General features: G+C 38.8%; 4 protein-coding genes across 6 annotated transcripts; 3 read left to right on the forward strand and 1 right to left on the reverse strand.

Annotated features, from left to right (window-relative positions):
• The first annotated feature begins 99 nt into the window (after positions 1–99).
• Positions 100–2,167, forward strand: LOC140783953 (uncharacterized). The gene has a single exon (XM_073131108.1). It carries the CDS (start codon positions 401–403, stop codon positions 1,925–1,927), a length of 1,527 nt encoding a protein of 508 aa, XP_072987209.1. The 5' UTR covers positions 100–400; the 3' UTR covers positions 1,928–2,167.
• Positions 2,168–3,817: 1,650 nt separating this feature from the next.
• On the reverse strand, positions 3,818–5,773 carry LOC140783959 (heavy metal-associated isoprenylated plant protein 39-like). Of its 2 annotated transcripts, none has more exons than XM_073131118.1 (3): positions 5,363–5,773; positions 5,187–5,268; positions 3,818–4,335 (listed from the first exon to the last, which is right to left on the reverse strand). In XM_073131118.1, the coding sequence occupies exons 1-3, from the start codon at positions 5,369–5,371 to the stop codon at positions 4,139–4,141; spliced, it is 288 nt and encodes a 95-aa protein (XP_072987219.1). In that variant the 5' UTR covers positions 5,372–5,773; the 3' UTR covers positions 3,818–4,138. The 2 variants fall into 2 exon arrangements, with proteins under 2 accessions (XP_072987219.1, XP_072987220.1); XM_073131119.1 differs by having other exon boundaries at positions 5,187–5,265; positions 5,363–5,493.
• Positions 5,774–7,994: 2,221 nt separating this feature from the next.
• Positions 7,995–11,482, forward strand: LOC140784357 (uncharacterized). Of its 2 annotated transcripts, XM_073131721.1 has the most exons (6): positions 7,996–8,438; positions 9,106–9,177; positions 9,273–9,422; positions 9,502–9,562; positions 10,319–10,443; positions 11,036–11,482. In XM_073131721.1, the coding sequence occupies exons 1-6, from the start codon at positions 8,073–8,075 to the stop codon at positions 11,099–11,101; spliced, it is 840 nt and encodes a 279-aa protein (XP_072987822.1). In that variant the 5' UTR covers positions 7,996–8,072; the 3' UTR covers positions 11,102–11,482. The 2 variants fall into 2 exon arrangements, with proteins under 2 accessions (XP_072987823.1, XP_072987822.1); XM_073131722.1 differs by lacking the exon at positions 9,502–9,562 and having other exon boundaries at positions 7,995–8,438; positions 11,036–11,444.
• Positions 11,483–11,637: 155 nt separating this feature from the next.
• LOC140784359 (uncharacterized) lies at positions 11,638–15,573 on the forward strand. Its single transcript, XM_073131725.1, has 3 exons — positions 11,638–12,566; positions 12,666–12,722; positions 15,213–15,573. Exons 1-2 carry the CDS (start codon positions 11,908–11,910, stop codon positions 12,670–12,672), a joined length of 666 nt encoding a protein of 221 aa, XP_072987826.1. The 5' UTR covers positions 11,638–11,907; the 3' UTR covers positions 12,673–12,722; positions 15,213–15,573.
• Positions 15,574–15,722: the final 149 nt, after the last annotated feature.

Genomic DNA, 15,722 nt, shown 5'->3' on the forward strand with positions numbered 1-15,722 from the left:
TTATAGGCTCTTCTGATCGGTACTAATCTGCGCCCTTACTGGTCGATGCGCATCTTATCAGTTGCGTGCATTGCACGTGCCAAGTACTATATCTGACGAACTCCCGGTTGGATTCCTGTCTTCTGTGCCCTCCTGTAAACCCTAATACCTTACGTCGATTGCTTCGCTTTTCCCCTCTCCAATTCAACCACGTTAAAAGGTAGTGGCTTTTCTTTCTTCGGTTGCCGTTGATTCACTATCTATAGGTGCATCTCTGGTGTTCAATTTGATGGAGATTGCTCGATTTGGATCAAAGCTCGACGAGCTCGTCGGTTTGGGGTTTTGGTTCACTTCACAACTATATAGGGTTTCAGAATTGCTGCACAGATGAGGGCCGGGGAGTACTTGTCCTTTGTTCGTCATGAGATCAATTCTTTGGCTCGGCCGAAGGGCAATAAGGATCTTCTTTGGTCACCGCCCTCGTATTTGGCCTTCGAGAAGTCTTTGCGGCAGTGATTGCGGACAAGATGTGGAGAAATCTGCAAACAATGGTGAAAGATTGGATTTTGGCCGCCTTCCTCACAAAACTCGTGATGAATTTTCCGAGGATAATGACGAAAGATCGGATTTTGGACGCCTCCCTGCCGAAACCCTTCTTGGATTTTCTCCTGAGGGAGCAGACAGTAGTGATGGTACCAACGAAGACGATGATTTTCCCAAGCGGAAGTTCTTCAGAGATATAAGATCTGAAGCTGATCGAGTTATCGAAATACTACTACAGGATGGACCGGGCTTTGATGCCCGATTGGCGCTGGAAGAGTTGCAGTTGAATGTCTCGAATGCTCTTGTCAGAGAAGTCTTTATCCGCATTCTGATGTCCATCAATGGTGCCAACAAGTCGAGATGTGCCAAATTGGCTTACAAGTTCTTTGCTTGGTCGGGTCAGCTGAAGGACTACAGGCATAACACTAATATCTATAATCTCATAATAAAGATCTTTGCTGAATCTGGGGAGTTGAAAGCAATGTGGAGATTGGTGGAAGAGATGAGTGAGAAAGGGCTTCCTATCACTGCCCGGACATTCAATATATTGATTTGCACGTGTGGAGAGGCGGGCATGGCAAGGAAACTGGTTGAGAGATTTTTGAAGTCGAAGACTTTTAACTATCGACCATTCAAGAATTCCTTCAATGCAATCCTCCATTCGCTTCTCACTATGAATCAGTACAGGTTGGTTGAGTGGGTTTATGAGAAGATGCTGCTCGAGGGACACTCCCCGGATGTGTTGACGTATAATGTGATCATGCGTGCCAAGTACATGCTGGGTAAGTTGGATCAATTTCATAGGCTGCTTGATGAGATGGGAAAAAATGGATTTGCTCCTGATCTTCATACATACAATCTATTGCTTCATGTGCTTGGAAAAGGGGACAAACCACTTGCTGCACTTAATTTGTTGAACTACATGAATGATGTTGCTTGCCATCCAAATGTGCTGCATTTTACGAACTTGATAGATGGGCTTAGTCGTGCTGGAAATCTCGGTGCTTGCAAGTACTTTTTTGATGAGATGGTGAAGAGAGGGTGCGAACCGGATGTAGTATGTTATACAGTTCTGATAACAGGATATGTGGTGGCAGGTGAATTTGAGAAGTCTCAGGAATTGTTTGACGATATGTTATTAAAAGGTCAACTACCAAATGTATTTACATACAATTCCATGATTCGTGGGCTTTGCCTTGCCGGCAAGTTTGAGGAGGCATGTTCTATGTTGAAGGATATGGAGGTCAAGGGATGCACTCCAAATTTCTCAGTTTACAGCACTTTAGTTGTGAGGCTTCGTAATGCAGGTAAAGTTTCTGAAGCAAATGATGTAATTAACTATATGGTGGAGAAGGGTCACTATCTTCATCTGATGTCTAGGTTTAAGGGATATAGAAGATGTTAAATGGGATGCCAATATTAGATGTTTACTTCAGTTTCATAGTTGCAACTGGAGAGCTAGCTTTTGGTTGTCTTCAGAATCTGATAGCAGGGAGAGGCAGAAGCAGCTTGTTAGAACAATTCTTAGGATTTTTGTTCCAATTCTTTTTGTGGCAGTGGGCCATGAGGCACAAAATATCCTCTGGTTTATAATTTTCTTTCCAAAACTTCACTACAATGCTATAAGAGGAGTTATACAAGCAAATGGGCACTTTTTTTTTCTCTTGACAAAAGGCTGCAGCCCTGTTTCATTGAAGCAAATGGCACCTTGCCCAACTAATAGTTGTGCTTTAAACTTCTAGAAAATTTAATGCAGAGAATACCCTGCTTTATATGTTGCTTATATATTTTAAAGTCCTGCAAGTTGTAGTTCTTTGAGCTTTCGCCATCAAGGGATTCTCAAAGTCTGCAAATAAGTAAATGGCATATTTAGCTGTTACTATGTCCAGAAAATAAAAACTATGCCCAGTAGAGCGTACATTATTTTTTGCATGCATTATTTCCAGATTTTCATTTACTATTAGCTAGTCGGAATTTTAAAATATTAGAAACTGGATGTTTGTAAATTGTAACTAGTAGACCTTATGTTACATGTAGATGCATGTATGCTGAATTTGCTGAACATCTAGGATTGTCGGTTTGTCTAGTTGCTTCAGAATCTTATCCAAGCGCATGGTATGAGTCAAGATTACTATTCCGTCAGCAATTATGCATACACAATGTTTGCCTAAGCAACTGAGTAAAATGAACAAAATAGTAGAATTTCTCTTGAGATTTCGATCTAGAAAACTTATGTAGTTATGCATTATGAAGTATATATACACTAGTTAAAGTGATTCTCTCCTTTCTTTTTTAGCATGTAGACAAGATTTCATTAATTCAAAACAGATGATAAGATATTGTATTAAGCCCAAAAGGTGTGACACCGACACAAGGGGCTTTCAATGGCTCCATCGCGAGCATAACATCATAAAAGAGTCTACAGTGGATAGCAACCAAAACATAGGGAAAAAGAAAGGAAAAAAGAGCCCAAAAAAGCAAAAAATCTGACGACTGCCTCGACGATTCTAATAGCAGCCGTGGCGTGGTGGTGGCACAGTAGCACAGCCGAGAAGGGGAAATCCTACAGTGGTGGGGCTAAAAAGAGGAGAAAGAGGAGGAACAGACGGCAGAGAAAACAGAGCAAAGGAGGAGAGGGAAAGGAAGGAGAGAGAGAGAGAGGGAAAAGGGAAGAAAAGAGTGAAAAAAAAAGTCCTTTTTGAGAGCAGAAATAAAGGTCGCTTCTCCTAAGGAGGAGATCCCCAGCGACGAGGAGGAAAAACTCCCTTCTACAAGGGGAGAAAAAAATGGCCAACTGATTTTTAGTAGTTGAAGTGGTCAAAGCGGGGTGGGTGCAGGGTGGAATTGAATTAGGTAAGATTTTTGTGGTATTCTTGCTTCCTTGTCAGATATTAAATAATATTTTTAGATGCTGAACATAATTAAATAAAGATCACTGTAGCAAATATATGATTCGGTTATTAATGATATTTATGCTTGAATTGAAGAAAGTCATGTTGCACCTCTTGCTTCTTTCCTTTTCTGCTCAACAAACTGCAGGTTGAGTTTTTAACCCAACAGCATAAGAGTTACAGCTTACCGTTATGTTGTACCCTTACATATAGTCTTGTTGATGCTAGTATTAGTTAATGGTTTCCATCATGGAGTAATCAATTGGGCATCTCTCTGTTGCTTGTTCTGCCATTTCAAAGAAGACAAATTTTGATGTTAGGCATAAGACTTATTCTGAGGTTCTCAATTATACACAGGCAGGCAGGCTCATCTATAATTTTGTGCAAATGGTTTACAACGTACATAATCAAACAGACAAATACGCATCTGTCTATAATATGCCATTTCATCTTGCTTCTAAATACATCAATGGTTCTACACGAGAGCTCTGCCAAATGACTCATTTTAGTCAATATTACTGTCATGTCGAATGTGAGGCATAGAAACATCTTCTTATTAACATGGAAGGGGAAGTTGGGAGAGACAAGTTGAGATCAAGATGAGGCCACTATGTAAAGATGTTTGTTTTATTTCTTGACATATTTTCAGACACACTCTAACGAACTAGCAAGTAATCAGAACATTTGAAGAAAAGCCTGCATTCTCTTTTCTGTTGTGCAATGCTTCATTTCTTTGCATCATCTTTCTTTTCTTCTTTCTTCTCCTCTTTTTTCTCCTCTTTCTTTTCTTCTTTTGCTGGTCCAACTGATATAATATCAATCTTTCCAATCTTCTTCAATTTTTTCGCAATCGCCACTGTATCCATCTCACCGATGATTGTCATCTTCTGTTCCTTCATATCAGCAGCTATTGAATCAATACCTGTAGCAGAAAACTGATGTCTTTGTCATATGCACATAAATTAATGTTCATCTTTTTGTTGTGCTATTGAATATCTCCTCTTTTCAGCAAATTATCTTTTGTATTGATTCTCTTCTTCTCATATTTAGGTTTATATTCCATTTGTTTGACATCTTCTAGCAGCTTGATGGAAGCAGAAAAATTGGCCTTGTCAAATGACAAGTAGATAATTTATTGTTCAAATTCAATGTCTCCAAAGCAGAAATTTAGATAAAGAAGCTAAGCCATCGTCCATAGAAATTACTGGATATTATTATTATTTTCTTTCGATCAGTCCAACTTGCCATTTTTAAACATAAATCGACTCCATGTTGTGTATTATTTTTTTTAATGTCACACTCTTTGCAGGGACCACTCAATATTACATCTCATTCAAGCGATCGTACCGGGCCTAAATTCTTTTTTTTCTTTCTTTTTATTTTGCATAAATCCAATGCATCAAGTTTAGGCTTTACGTATGTATATATTGTGTGATTCTATATATCTTTTTTGTGTCCTGCAGCAAAGACAATTGGACCTACAAGCTGAGAAAAAGAAAATCTAGAGTTTTTGAACATTCTAGCTATGCTCATGTAGCTGAATAAGTGTGAGTTTTGAACTTAAAAGTACCCAAAAAGAAATCGTTTTCTGTGATAGCGATTTTGTTGAACAATTTTTAGTACCCGTAGAAGGAGAAAAGGTAGAGAATTGTGCATGCAAAGCCATTTTCACATCAAAGCTGATCATAAAGCAAATCAGCTTTGTTTAGTCTCTCAGAAATCAGCTCCAATTTGAGAATTAGATTATAGCGGATGTTCAAAAGCAAGACTTACCGTAGATCTCCGCAACAGCCTCGATTGCTTTCTGCTTCGTTTTCTCATCGTTCATGGCAAGAATTTTCAGCACTACCTTCTTCTATATGCAACGAAAACAGAGAATCGAACCATAAAAATACAGAAATCTAGTACTAGGAAGAAAACTTTTGAGATGATGAAGGAATCTTGCATACCTGTGCCATCTCAAGAGGATGAAGAGAGATTGGCTTTTGCACATACACAGCTGCTTCTCCCAAAAGGGTAGATGAAGAAGGCCTTCGTTCTCTATATAGAGGTCCAGTGTTGAGTTTAGGCCTGACAAGGGCTCATTGGTTAGCAACCTGGGGCCACATCGTGCATGAATTGGTTCAGGACAAATGAGTCGTAGTCAAATTAGTCGGCATCCAGTACAAAGACGTGTCATTTCTCACCGTTCAAGATTCTTTTTCTTGCAAGCGAAGTGAAGAATGTCACCCACTTTTCTTATCACTTTGTCTTGGCATTGATGGCCGTGAATAAGAGCAACTACAGGAAAACTCAGCTTGCCGTAAAAATTGTGAGAATGGAGTTCGAAAAAGTGATGAGGTGATAACCTTCCATATATTGGGTTATGGATCCTAGTGATGAACATTAGTGGTTTTGGTGGTGGTGGTGGTGGTGGTGGTGGTGGATAGGGTGGATGTGATCACTCAAATCTCAGTGGTGTTATTGTCATCATCAATAACTGAAGGTATAATTATAAGCAGTGGAATACTTGTGGTAATAATAATAACCAAAGGCAAGAAGTAATGCGTTCCTTGAGGGCCCTCCCAGATGGGCTGGGCCAAGCTTTAGAAGCTCCCTCTTGCACCGAAAAGCAGGATATTTTTATGGAAGCTCTTAGGTCTGTCTTGATAGGTCACCTGCTAGATTGCATTTTTGTAATATAAATCTTAACTTTGATCCTCTTTGCCCTCTCTGTGGGTTAGAGAAAGAAGACCCAGTTAGTACGGGCTCCTGTGGCTAAAAGCTCACAGAGTCACAGTTGTGACTTGGCTGTTGGTTTTGGGTTCATCTGGAAGAACAGATGCCGAGCTTGTTCTGGTGGAGTTCAGAGTTCAGACCAATGCTACTGTCCTAGCCCGGCAGACTACATCTATGGCGAGGGAGTTCTTTGATGTGTCAAAAGAGAAATGGCGAGAAGTATTGCTGGCAACTTTGCTTCAAGATGCTCAAAATGATAATATCTTAGATTGTTTAGAATTATTTAATTACTTTGATATCCCTTTTCAGTTTCACAAGGGAGGCGGTCAGATTGGTTCGAGTTGAGTGTAGTTCAAGCTAATAGCGAATATGACCCATTAATTAAGTATATTAAAATATTAAATACGATTAATAAATAAGTTTAACTTAAACGGATCAAATAAATTAATGTATATAAATATAAACACAATATGTTAAATAATTAAATTAGATAAGTCAACTCATTTATGTTCCGAATTTGATTATATTAAATTTAAATTATGATTCAAAATATTAGGATCGAAATGGACTATTTGAAAAAAAAAAAAGTGATGTCTTGGCCATTTCGGTTGTTTCGGTTTCCAATATTAGGTTTTGGTTTTAAACTATTTAAAAAATTATATAAAATTAAAAAATATTTTAAATATGGAGAAAATTCTTAAAATTTTAAAAATGATAAAAAAAATAGGAAAAAAAATAATAAACCGATCATTTACTAAGTTAAAAAAAACTCCCTCATTCTCTCTCTCTCCCGCTCTTTCTCTCTCACACACTCACTTCCTCTAATATATATTGGCTCCTCTCTCTTATCACTTTCTTTATTTCACTCTCTATGTTCCTGTAGTAGATAAGTGATACAGAGAGAGTGAGAGAGATGGTAAAAAATTGAAAAGAAAGAGGACCACAAAGGTGATAGATAGAGTATGGTCTTTTCGAATTCATCGAAAGAGGACTCATCAAACTTCAATTTTGATGGATCGACATGCGAGGACTTCGTTGGGGTATATGAAGAGAGAGAGAGAGAGAGAGAGATAAGGTGCATCATGCTTATAGTGTGTGGTGTCCTCTAACAAAGGGACATAGAGAGAGTTGACTCATTTAACTAACCTGTATTAGATTATTTTGACTGATTCGATCAAAACAAGTTTGATGAGTTTGATACGGATCAAATTTTGATTGATCAACTCAAAAGTGACCTAAAATTAGCTATGGCCTATCCCAATCTATTTCGACCGATCGAAATTAAAATTAGTCGGAACTAAAAACCATAATTGAAACCGGTTTAAAGCCTTCAAAATTGCCACCCCATAGTTAAGTTTTTACCACTGAGTGAATATTGTGATAGCTTGGTAGATCGTAAATTGGAGTTCTTAACTCTTTTAAGTCTGCTTCTATTTTTATTACATATTTAATTTAATTTGAGAGTTAAATATAAGATTAAGTATGTGAAAATCCCACTAATACAATGAATTTACCGCAGCAGCGGCTTGAGCAGCTTAGTATTATATTAAAAATATTTAATCCTCTAAAAATTGATTAAGTCTCAAAGAAAAATTATTTTTCGGTTAAGTAACTTTTAAATATAAGTGGTTGAGGGACTTATATAATATTTCTCTCTTAGACTTGATAATTTTGTAAAGGTCATTGATCCAATAAATAATTTATATTTAGTAGATTGCTAATTGGGTTCTAAACACATATAGTGTCGTATTTAAATTTTAAGCTATACTGACAGTAAAATAAATATTTGCAAAATCTATCAGAGTATGGATAACTTTCTTTGTTATGCCTCGAAATCCGTGACTACCTCTTTCCAACCCGGAAATCCGGATACTTATTCGTATTCGTGGACAGAACAACCCCGTCTCGGAAGACAAAGAAACCTCTTCGTAGCAAGTAACGATGGAAGAGGCGAAACCGTCTTCTCCGAAGAGCTACAGCCCAGTAGAAGGCGGAGAAGAAGGAGAGATGCCGGAATACGAGAGGCAGAGGTTATTGCGGATAAGAGAGAATAAGGCGAGAATGGAAGCCCTCGGCCTTCCCCATCTCGCTTCCTCTCTCCTCGGTCCTCTGGCGGAGCAAGAGAAGGGGGATAAGTTATCGAAGCTTAAGAAGAATAAGAGAGGTAGGGTCAGTAAATTGGGTGAAGAGGATGACGAAGAGTACCGACCGTCGGACGACGATGACGAAGAGGAAGCCGGGGGAAGTTCTCCTCCAAGTGGGAAAGAGGAAAAGGGAGAGCAAGCTTCTTCTGGTTCACGAAGAAAGGTGCATTTTCCTTTTCTTTCTCCTCCTTGTTCAATTTGGATTTAAAATGGAACTCTTTCTTTTGCTTATACTTGTGGTTGTACTGGAAATTGTTGGATTAGCTTCTTATATGAGGCAAGATGTTCTTTTTCCTTCTTATTTGTTCTCCTTAGTTGACATTTGTTGTCTGTAGTTTTTTAATGTAAATGTTGGACTCTAAAATCGTAGAGGCAATGAGAGCAAATTCTGAGGTACACTTTTAGCAAGAAAAAACTGTAGATGCCAAGTTCAATTTTAATCCTGTCCCAATTTCATACTGTCTATTACGACTTTCTTTACTGTTCCATAGAGTAAAAAGCTAAATTTGAAAGAAGGAATGGTTGTAAAGAAAGAAATGCGATTACTGGAGTGTATGTTTAGGATCACTTTTCGCCTTCTCTTCTTTTTGCTCCTCTTCTTTTACTACTAAGTTATCTTTTTAGACAGAACTTTTTTGCGACTTGGATTTTGAACCGATGGTTATGGTTCTGTTATCTGCATGTCACACTATGTGTGTATGCCCTTACTGAGTCTACATCGCGTATTTTCTGATCAGTGCTCTTTAGTACTTGCGTTGAAATGTTTATTCAAGTGTTCGATATTCTTTTTGTTTGATCAAAATAATAAATGTTTCTTGTTTTCTCTCCAGGGGAAGAAAAAGAATGTGAAAGCAAAATCAAATGTATCTGATTGCATCGATGATGATGCAGCACTAGAACAGGTAAGGTTGGGGTAATCGAAGAAAAAAGATTATGTTTCATCATTTCTTATTTGATGTAGAAAGAAATTGTTACTGCATTCCTGAACTATATGCAGGCAATTGCTCTCTCACTTGGAGTACCTATGGAGGATTCTTTGGCATTACATGACGGTCTTTCAAGTTCTGGAATAAAAGAAACTGAGACTGGTCGATACAAGAAGAAAGACAATACACAGGAACCTTCTGCGAGAAGGAAGACTAAACAGGTGGTCCTTCTCTGTAACTTATATTAATATCTTTTACGTTTCTTTTCCTTTTCACCACATAATGTTGCAGTGTATTCAGAGGAAGAGTAGGATACAACTAACTGAAGATGAAGTGCTTGCTTTTTTCTTCTCATTTGATGGTATGTCTTTTTAAATTTAAAGGTACTATCTATGACTCTTCCAAGCTTTCACAGGCATAAATTTTATGCTCCTAAGGACTTTAGAATTGTCTGTAGGTCCTATTAAATGAATAATCATTTTTAGTGGTTCAAGGTGCTGTCTAGTGTTTGCGTGATTTGTTGATAAAGATGCCACCTCTCAAGTACTTTGATAATCTGTTGGTTGCCTTTTTTGTCAACTAGTTTGTTTCTAGGCCGGCCTTGTTTATCTCTCCTTCTGTGTCCAGCTTCATTGATCAAATCACTAGTATCTATACTTTCTCCTTTTTTTTGGGGTGGGGTGGGGGGCCGTTTTCTCGCTATTTCCCTTATTTATTTCGCTTAGCTCGATGTGCACAACTTAGGTGACGATTTTTAGATATACGATTTGGGATTTAGTTGAGAATAGTACAATACTACATATCCATATGATTATTTTTATTGGTAAGAATTCAGAACTATGCCAGCACACAAGGACTGAAATGTTTGCTTGGGTTGAAGACATGCGTTGATGCAAATGTAATTGCCACTGCCAATGGTAGCTAAGTTTTGCTTAATAGGACTGATTTTCTTAATAGGTTTAATTTCTTCATTTGATCTTATGAGATTCTTTTGTTTTTCTTGTTTTTCTTTTGAACTTAGTCTACTAATTTGAAGTAGATCTTTTGGAACTTGAACTTTCAGATCTTTACAACTCAGATTTACTCTGACTTTAATATAATTTGATTTGATCTGCAGAAGTTGGGAAAGGGTATGTCACTGTACGAGATATACAAAGAATGGCCGTTGCTCATGATTTTACCTGGACAGATAGTGAGATGGCTAACATGATTCATTCCTTTAATAGTGGTGGAGATGGAAAGGTCTGGTTCTGTTTTTCTGTTCAGAAAACATATTTGTAACTCTCAGCACTGTTGAGTGGCTGATAACTTAAGTTATGGCTCCATTTCAGAATTTTTTTTTTTAGTTTCAGATTTTCCTATATATTTTAGACAACTCCTGAAGTATGATCATAGATATGAGGCAATAGCTCTAGCATAGGTTAAATAATCTTTATTTAGTATACAACATACCATGCGTATTGGTTAGCAAGACCCGGTTCAACCCATTGGTGTTAAAAGGGCATCTGTTACTGGTTCTTGACACCAGTTAACCTTTTCTGATTTACTGCCGCAATATGTTGGTATGAGAAGAACCTTTAACCATTTCCTTTCTATTGTTTTCTTAAACTCTACTTTCCATTGAGTCTGGTCATCGATAGTATAAGTGGTGCATATCATGTGTATTACGACTTGGTCCAGAGATGACTATCTGTGGACCAAGTCGTAATACACATCTTCAGTTTTATTTTGTTGGGGAATTGCTCCGTCATTACCAATCAAAACTTTTCAAATTAACAGAGATTTATAATCCTAGCATAGAACATCTTTATTTACCTACACTTGGATTTTGCAGCTAAGCCTCGATGACTTTCGGAGCATAGTATCTCGGTGCAACATGATGCAAGAGCTTGGAGAGTGATTCGAGTCTGCAGTTCTGATGAGCCAGGTGATTCTTTGTTCAGATGTTAGAATAGTAGTTTCAGAAGATGGCTTCAAATATGGCCCTGCTGAAATGAGGACAGATAGCAGCTTACACATAAACCCAATGGAAGGAAAGTGTAAGCTCTCTGACAACAAAAGGAAGCTGAAGAGAACTTTCCCAAGTAAATTTTGTGGTAGGGTCTCATGCGCATGCTCAGGATAATGGGTGATTGGGAAGATCTCCCATTTTTGTACCAAAAAATAGGTAAAAGCTCCCTTGTGTGTTGACAATGTTGATAATCATGTCATACGAATGCATTCACAGCTGCTCTGTTTTACAAGTCAATGAGTTAAATCTATGATTGGGTTAGATTTAGAACTGTTGTGAGTTACTTTAAAACCAGATCAATTATCTTCTACCTGACCAATGGAGAAGGGAAGAAAGGAAATAATTAGTCAATTGTTGCAGCAATCATCACAGAATCGGCAATTCTTTTTATCACAGTTGAGTGATTCGTAATCGGATTCGGACGTCCGAAACCGGCTGTACTCTGCCCGACCCGTAGCCTTCTTTCGGATCCGGGTAGGCGGAACCTAGTCCAATGCCACTCCTATCCCGCATATATCTACTACTTACTACGTATAACCGTGATTTGGAACCAACCTCACCCAAATTATTACGCCAAATACAAGAAGACCTCGCGTTTCCAAGAGGGCCAAAACCAATCCAATCGAGAACCCTATAGAGTATAGAATCGCAAATTCCCGACCTTCCATCGCCCTCTTTCTTCAGATCAAGCCGACATGGGAGGCCATGGCGGCCTTAACATCCTTCCCCAGAAGCGATGGAACGTCTACAACTTCGACAACCGCGAGAAGGTCCGCCGCGACGAGGAGGCCGCCGCCCGCGAGGAGCAACTCAAGCGCGAGCAGTCCCGCCGCCGGGACGCCGAGGTCCGCCTCGATCTCCTCCGGAAATCTCGAGGCACCCAGATCCAGTCTTCCTCCTCCACCTCCGCCTCCGCCGATTCGCGCCACATCAACCTCTTCGACGGCCTCGCCGACTTCGCCTCTCTCGTTGGCGAGGACGGCGGCGAGAAGCCGCGTAAAGAAGAGGCGGCTGACGGCAAGAACGCAAAAAAGAGGAAGAGGGAGGAGGAGAAGCCTAAGGCGGTGGCGCCGGAGGATGAGAAGTATAAGCTAGGGTATGGGTTGGTGGGGAAGGGGGTGAAGGCGCCGTGGTATCTGACGAGGCCTGCAGATTTGGACGAGAAGCGGGATAGAGATGGGCGTGCGTCTTCGAAGGGCGGAGAGGTTGCAGGAAAGAAGAGTGGGGAGAAAAAGACGATCGAGGAATTGAGGGAGGAGCGGAGGAGGAGGGAAGAGAAGGAGAAGGAGAGGGAAAGGAAGCTTCTTGCATCCGTGGAGAAGAAGAAGAGATCAGACAATAGGGGGTTTGCTAGGTAAGATATGGCTCAATTTTTTTCTTTTTTCTTTTTTCTTTTCAGTGTTAGGGCCTTGGTTTTCTATTACTGAGTGGTGCAAAAATGATCTTACTTCAGGTGGTAAGCTGATTTGTTCGTGATAGCTCGGCCTTAAAGCTCACCCTCAGTCTCAGGGTAATGTTTTCCTTTCCATAGTTATTGACTAATTGTGCTTTAATTTTTTTGAATATGTAATGTCATTGTAAACACAGAAAGCTTTTAAACAGAGCTAGTGGTGTATAGGGGTGTAATCGAGCCGAACTTGATCGAGCCTGGCTCTAATCAAGCTTGGATTGAAATTAATTTCGAGCCTATCGTCATGATCAAGCTTGAATTGAAATAATTTCAATCCGAGCCAATTTCGAACTCGAGCCAATTTTGAGCTTAAACGAGCTTAAACAAGCTGCTCAATTAGCGATTTCAAGTATTATTAATTTCAAACTATTTTCGAGCCAGAGCAAGCTTGAATTAATTTAGACTTGAATCAAGCTTGAAATAAAACCTAATTCAACTATAAAGATATAAATATTATTAAAATATAAATTATAAGTAATAAAGATAAATGGGTTAGAAAACTACAAGCAACTAAAATATAAATTACAAGTAACAAAGATAATTGTGTTAAAAAACTACAAACAACCAAAATATAAATTACAAACAATAAAGATAATTGTGTCAGAAAATCAAGGATGGCCGTGCCGGCGGCGTACCGGCACATGACACGAGGGGTGCCGCACGACACCCCTCCTAATAGCTTCGCCATCGACCTCGTCGTCAAGCTCGCTGTCGCCGTCGCCGCTCGCCCGAGCTCGCATTGAGTGTCCTAGCCGAGGGAGAGGAAGAAAGAGATTGAGATCCGCAACTTAAATTTAAGTTGCGGATCTCGATCTCTTTCTTCCTCTCCCTCGGCTAGGGCACCAGACGCGAGCTCAAGCGAGCAGCGAGTGGCGACCGGGAGCGGCAACGACGACAACCAAGGTGGTACATTTTTCTCTCCTTTTTTTACGGCACGGCCATCATTGCAAAAAATAATGGCTAAAATTCTGAATGGGTGAAAGGGTTTTAATCTGATGGTTCATATTCGTTTAATATTACTCATATTATATATATATATATATATATTCGAGCCTTATCGAGCCGACTTGATCGAGCCGGCTCGAGATCAAGCTTGGCTCGAATTTAATTTTGAGCCTAGCTTTAATGTTCAAGCTCGGCTTAGCCTATTTTCGAGCCGAGCTTGATTGAGCATTATTGAGGCGAACTCGAGCCGAGCTCGTGCCGGCTCGATTATTTTGACAGCCCTAGTGGTGTATTAGAAGAAGCTACACTCATAGAATGCCTTACTTTTCTTGTCATTTTCTTTGATATAAGTTGTATTGCTCAATTAACTTCAAACTTTAATGTGAAACTTTGTGTTGCTAACATTTACTGCATTATAAATATATTGGTATAAGAACTTTAAATGATCAATTTATAATTCGGCATACATGACCACACAAACAACTATCTTAGATAATTCATATATGATTTCTGATTTTGAATGAATCTTGTAATGTAAGTGATCATGGAGACTCTTCTTGCCAACAGGTTCTATGATGCTTGAGGACCTTTGTAATGTGATGGTCACTGTTTGCATGACTAGTTTTTATAATTACTGATTTGTGATCCGACAATCACTATTTAGTGAAATAATCCGAAGTTGTTTATGTTATAGTTTATTATCTTCTCCTTGCCTCTTCTTTTATGATTTTGTCTGTTTTGTTACAAACCGAGGAACAACAACTTCACATACGGCAGTTTTGCATGATGATGAGAACGACCAAAATTTGTGAACACATTTTTCTGTTGTAATCCTGATATTTTTTTCTTGCCATGGGGTGCATTAACACTAAATTGATCATCAACGATGGAGGCTTAGATACAACTCAACTGTTCCAAGTATACTAGGTTCTTTTTTCTAGGCAGGCAGATTGTTCATGATACCTGAAATATCTCCTTTTAGAACTGCTGGACCTTTGCTTTCCTCTCTGATGAATCAAAAAAGTGATCCAAAAAAATAAATCTTGTTGCTAATAGATCCTCCATGAGTAGGATTGATCGTCAATTATGAACCAATGTCATAGAACTTGGAAACAAGAGTTTGATTTGTGGCAAGTGGGCATTAGGAAACACAAATAGTTGGCCCCTATTAAATTCACTGCCTTTGTCTTATGCTATTTGTTATGGTATAGTATGAAGTGAAGATCTCAAATGAGAAGAAGTTGGTCAGGTAGAAATGTAGAGCTTGTCATGGAACACATACTTGAGGAGAACAAGTTGGTCTCTCCTCTCTATGTATCAGGTTTGTTACCAGATTTCAAATGAGGAATAATCCTTAGATATATTGTATTATTCACTTCTATCAACAGAACACTGTAAAATGGAAAATTAGACTTAATCAGTTAATCTAACTTGGAAGGGATAGTGCTGGTACACAAAGCAAACAAATGTTGATTTCAGAGCATGTATAATTCCTCTGCTCTCAACCCAAGTTGATTTCTGACTTGACAGATGGTTTCAAGAAATGCATGTTGTTCTTTAATAATAATAAAAAACCCCTACTTATGGAGGCATGTTATCTTGCAGGTTGAGCTGTGTAGGACAGAGATAACAAGTCTTGCAATGCAAAACTGTGGTATCAATGAAAGAGAGGAGGAAGACTGGAAAAATTGCACAAGAACCTGTAGAAATCTCTACAAGGATAATGAGTCCATTATATTCGTAATTGGCAACTATTCTTAATTATACTTTGCCCTGTAATTCTTTTTGTAATGGTATGCTTATGTCCAGTCATTGAAACATCTTTTACTTTTACCTGGAAGGGATATAGGCAGTTCCTATCTATATCCATTTTACTTTCTCCAATCATCAATCTGTAGTCCAACCATTGCAGGCATAGTATTTATTCTGGTATTTTAGTTATGAATTCTTTCTACTCTTTGTTTAACTGTACTATGATACTATCTTTATGTGGGGCTTCAGATTCACTGTTAGCTTAAATTACTCATCCAGGAAAAAACTTTATTCTATACGATATGATGTCCTCTACTGAGGTAGGGTTTTGCTGGTTCGGCACCATCGGAATAGATGACCTTT

The sequence above is a fragment of the Typha latifolia genome, chromosome 3, assembly GCF_019914945.1.
Source record: "Typha latifolia isolate L0001 chromosome 3, TyphaL0001v2, whole genome shotgun sequence".
In the NCBI taxonomy this organism is placed as follows: domain Eukaryota; kingdom Viridiplantae; phylum Streptophyta; class Magnoliopsida; order Poales; family Typhaceae; genus Typha; species Typha latifolia.

Bases quoted from the DNA above. Each gene is read 5' to 3' on its own strand.
- LOC140784357 (XM_073131721.1), top strand. From the start codon at position 8,073: ATGGAAGAGGCGAAACCGTCTTCTCCGAAGAGCTACAGCCCAGTAGAA. The intron at 9,178-9,272 runs GTAAGGTTGGGG...AACTATATGCAG, and splicing joins ATGATGCAGCACTAGAACAG to GCAATTGCTCTCTCACTTGG. The intron at 10,444-11,035 runs GTCTGGTTCTGT...TGGATTTTGCAG, and splicing joins ATAGTGGTGGAGATGGAAAG to CTAAGCCTCGATGACTTTCG.
- LOC140783959 (XM_073131118.1), bottom strand. The intron at 4,336-5,186 runs GTAAGTCTTGCT...TTTCTGCTACAG, and splicing joins GGCTGTTGCGGAGATCTACG to GTATTGATTCAATAGCTGCT.
- LOC140783953 (XM_073131108.1), top strand. From the start codon at position 401: ATGAGATCAATTCTTTGGCTCGGCCGAAGGGCAATAAGGATCTTCTTT.
- LOC140784359 (XM_073131725.1), top strand. From the start codon at position 11,908: ATGGGAGGCCATGGCGGCCTTAACATCCTTCCCCAGAAGCGATGGAAC.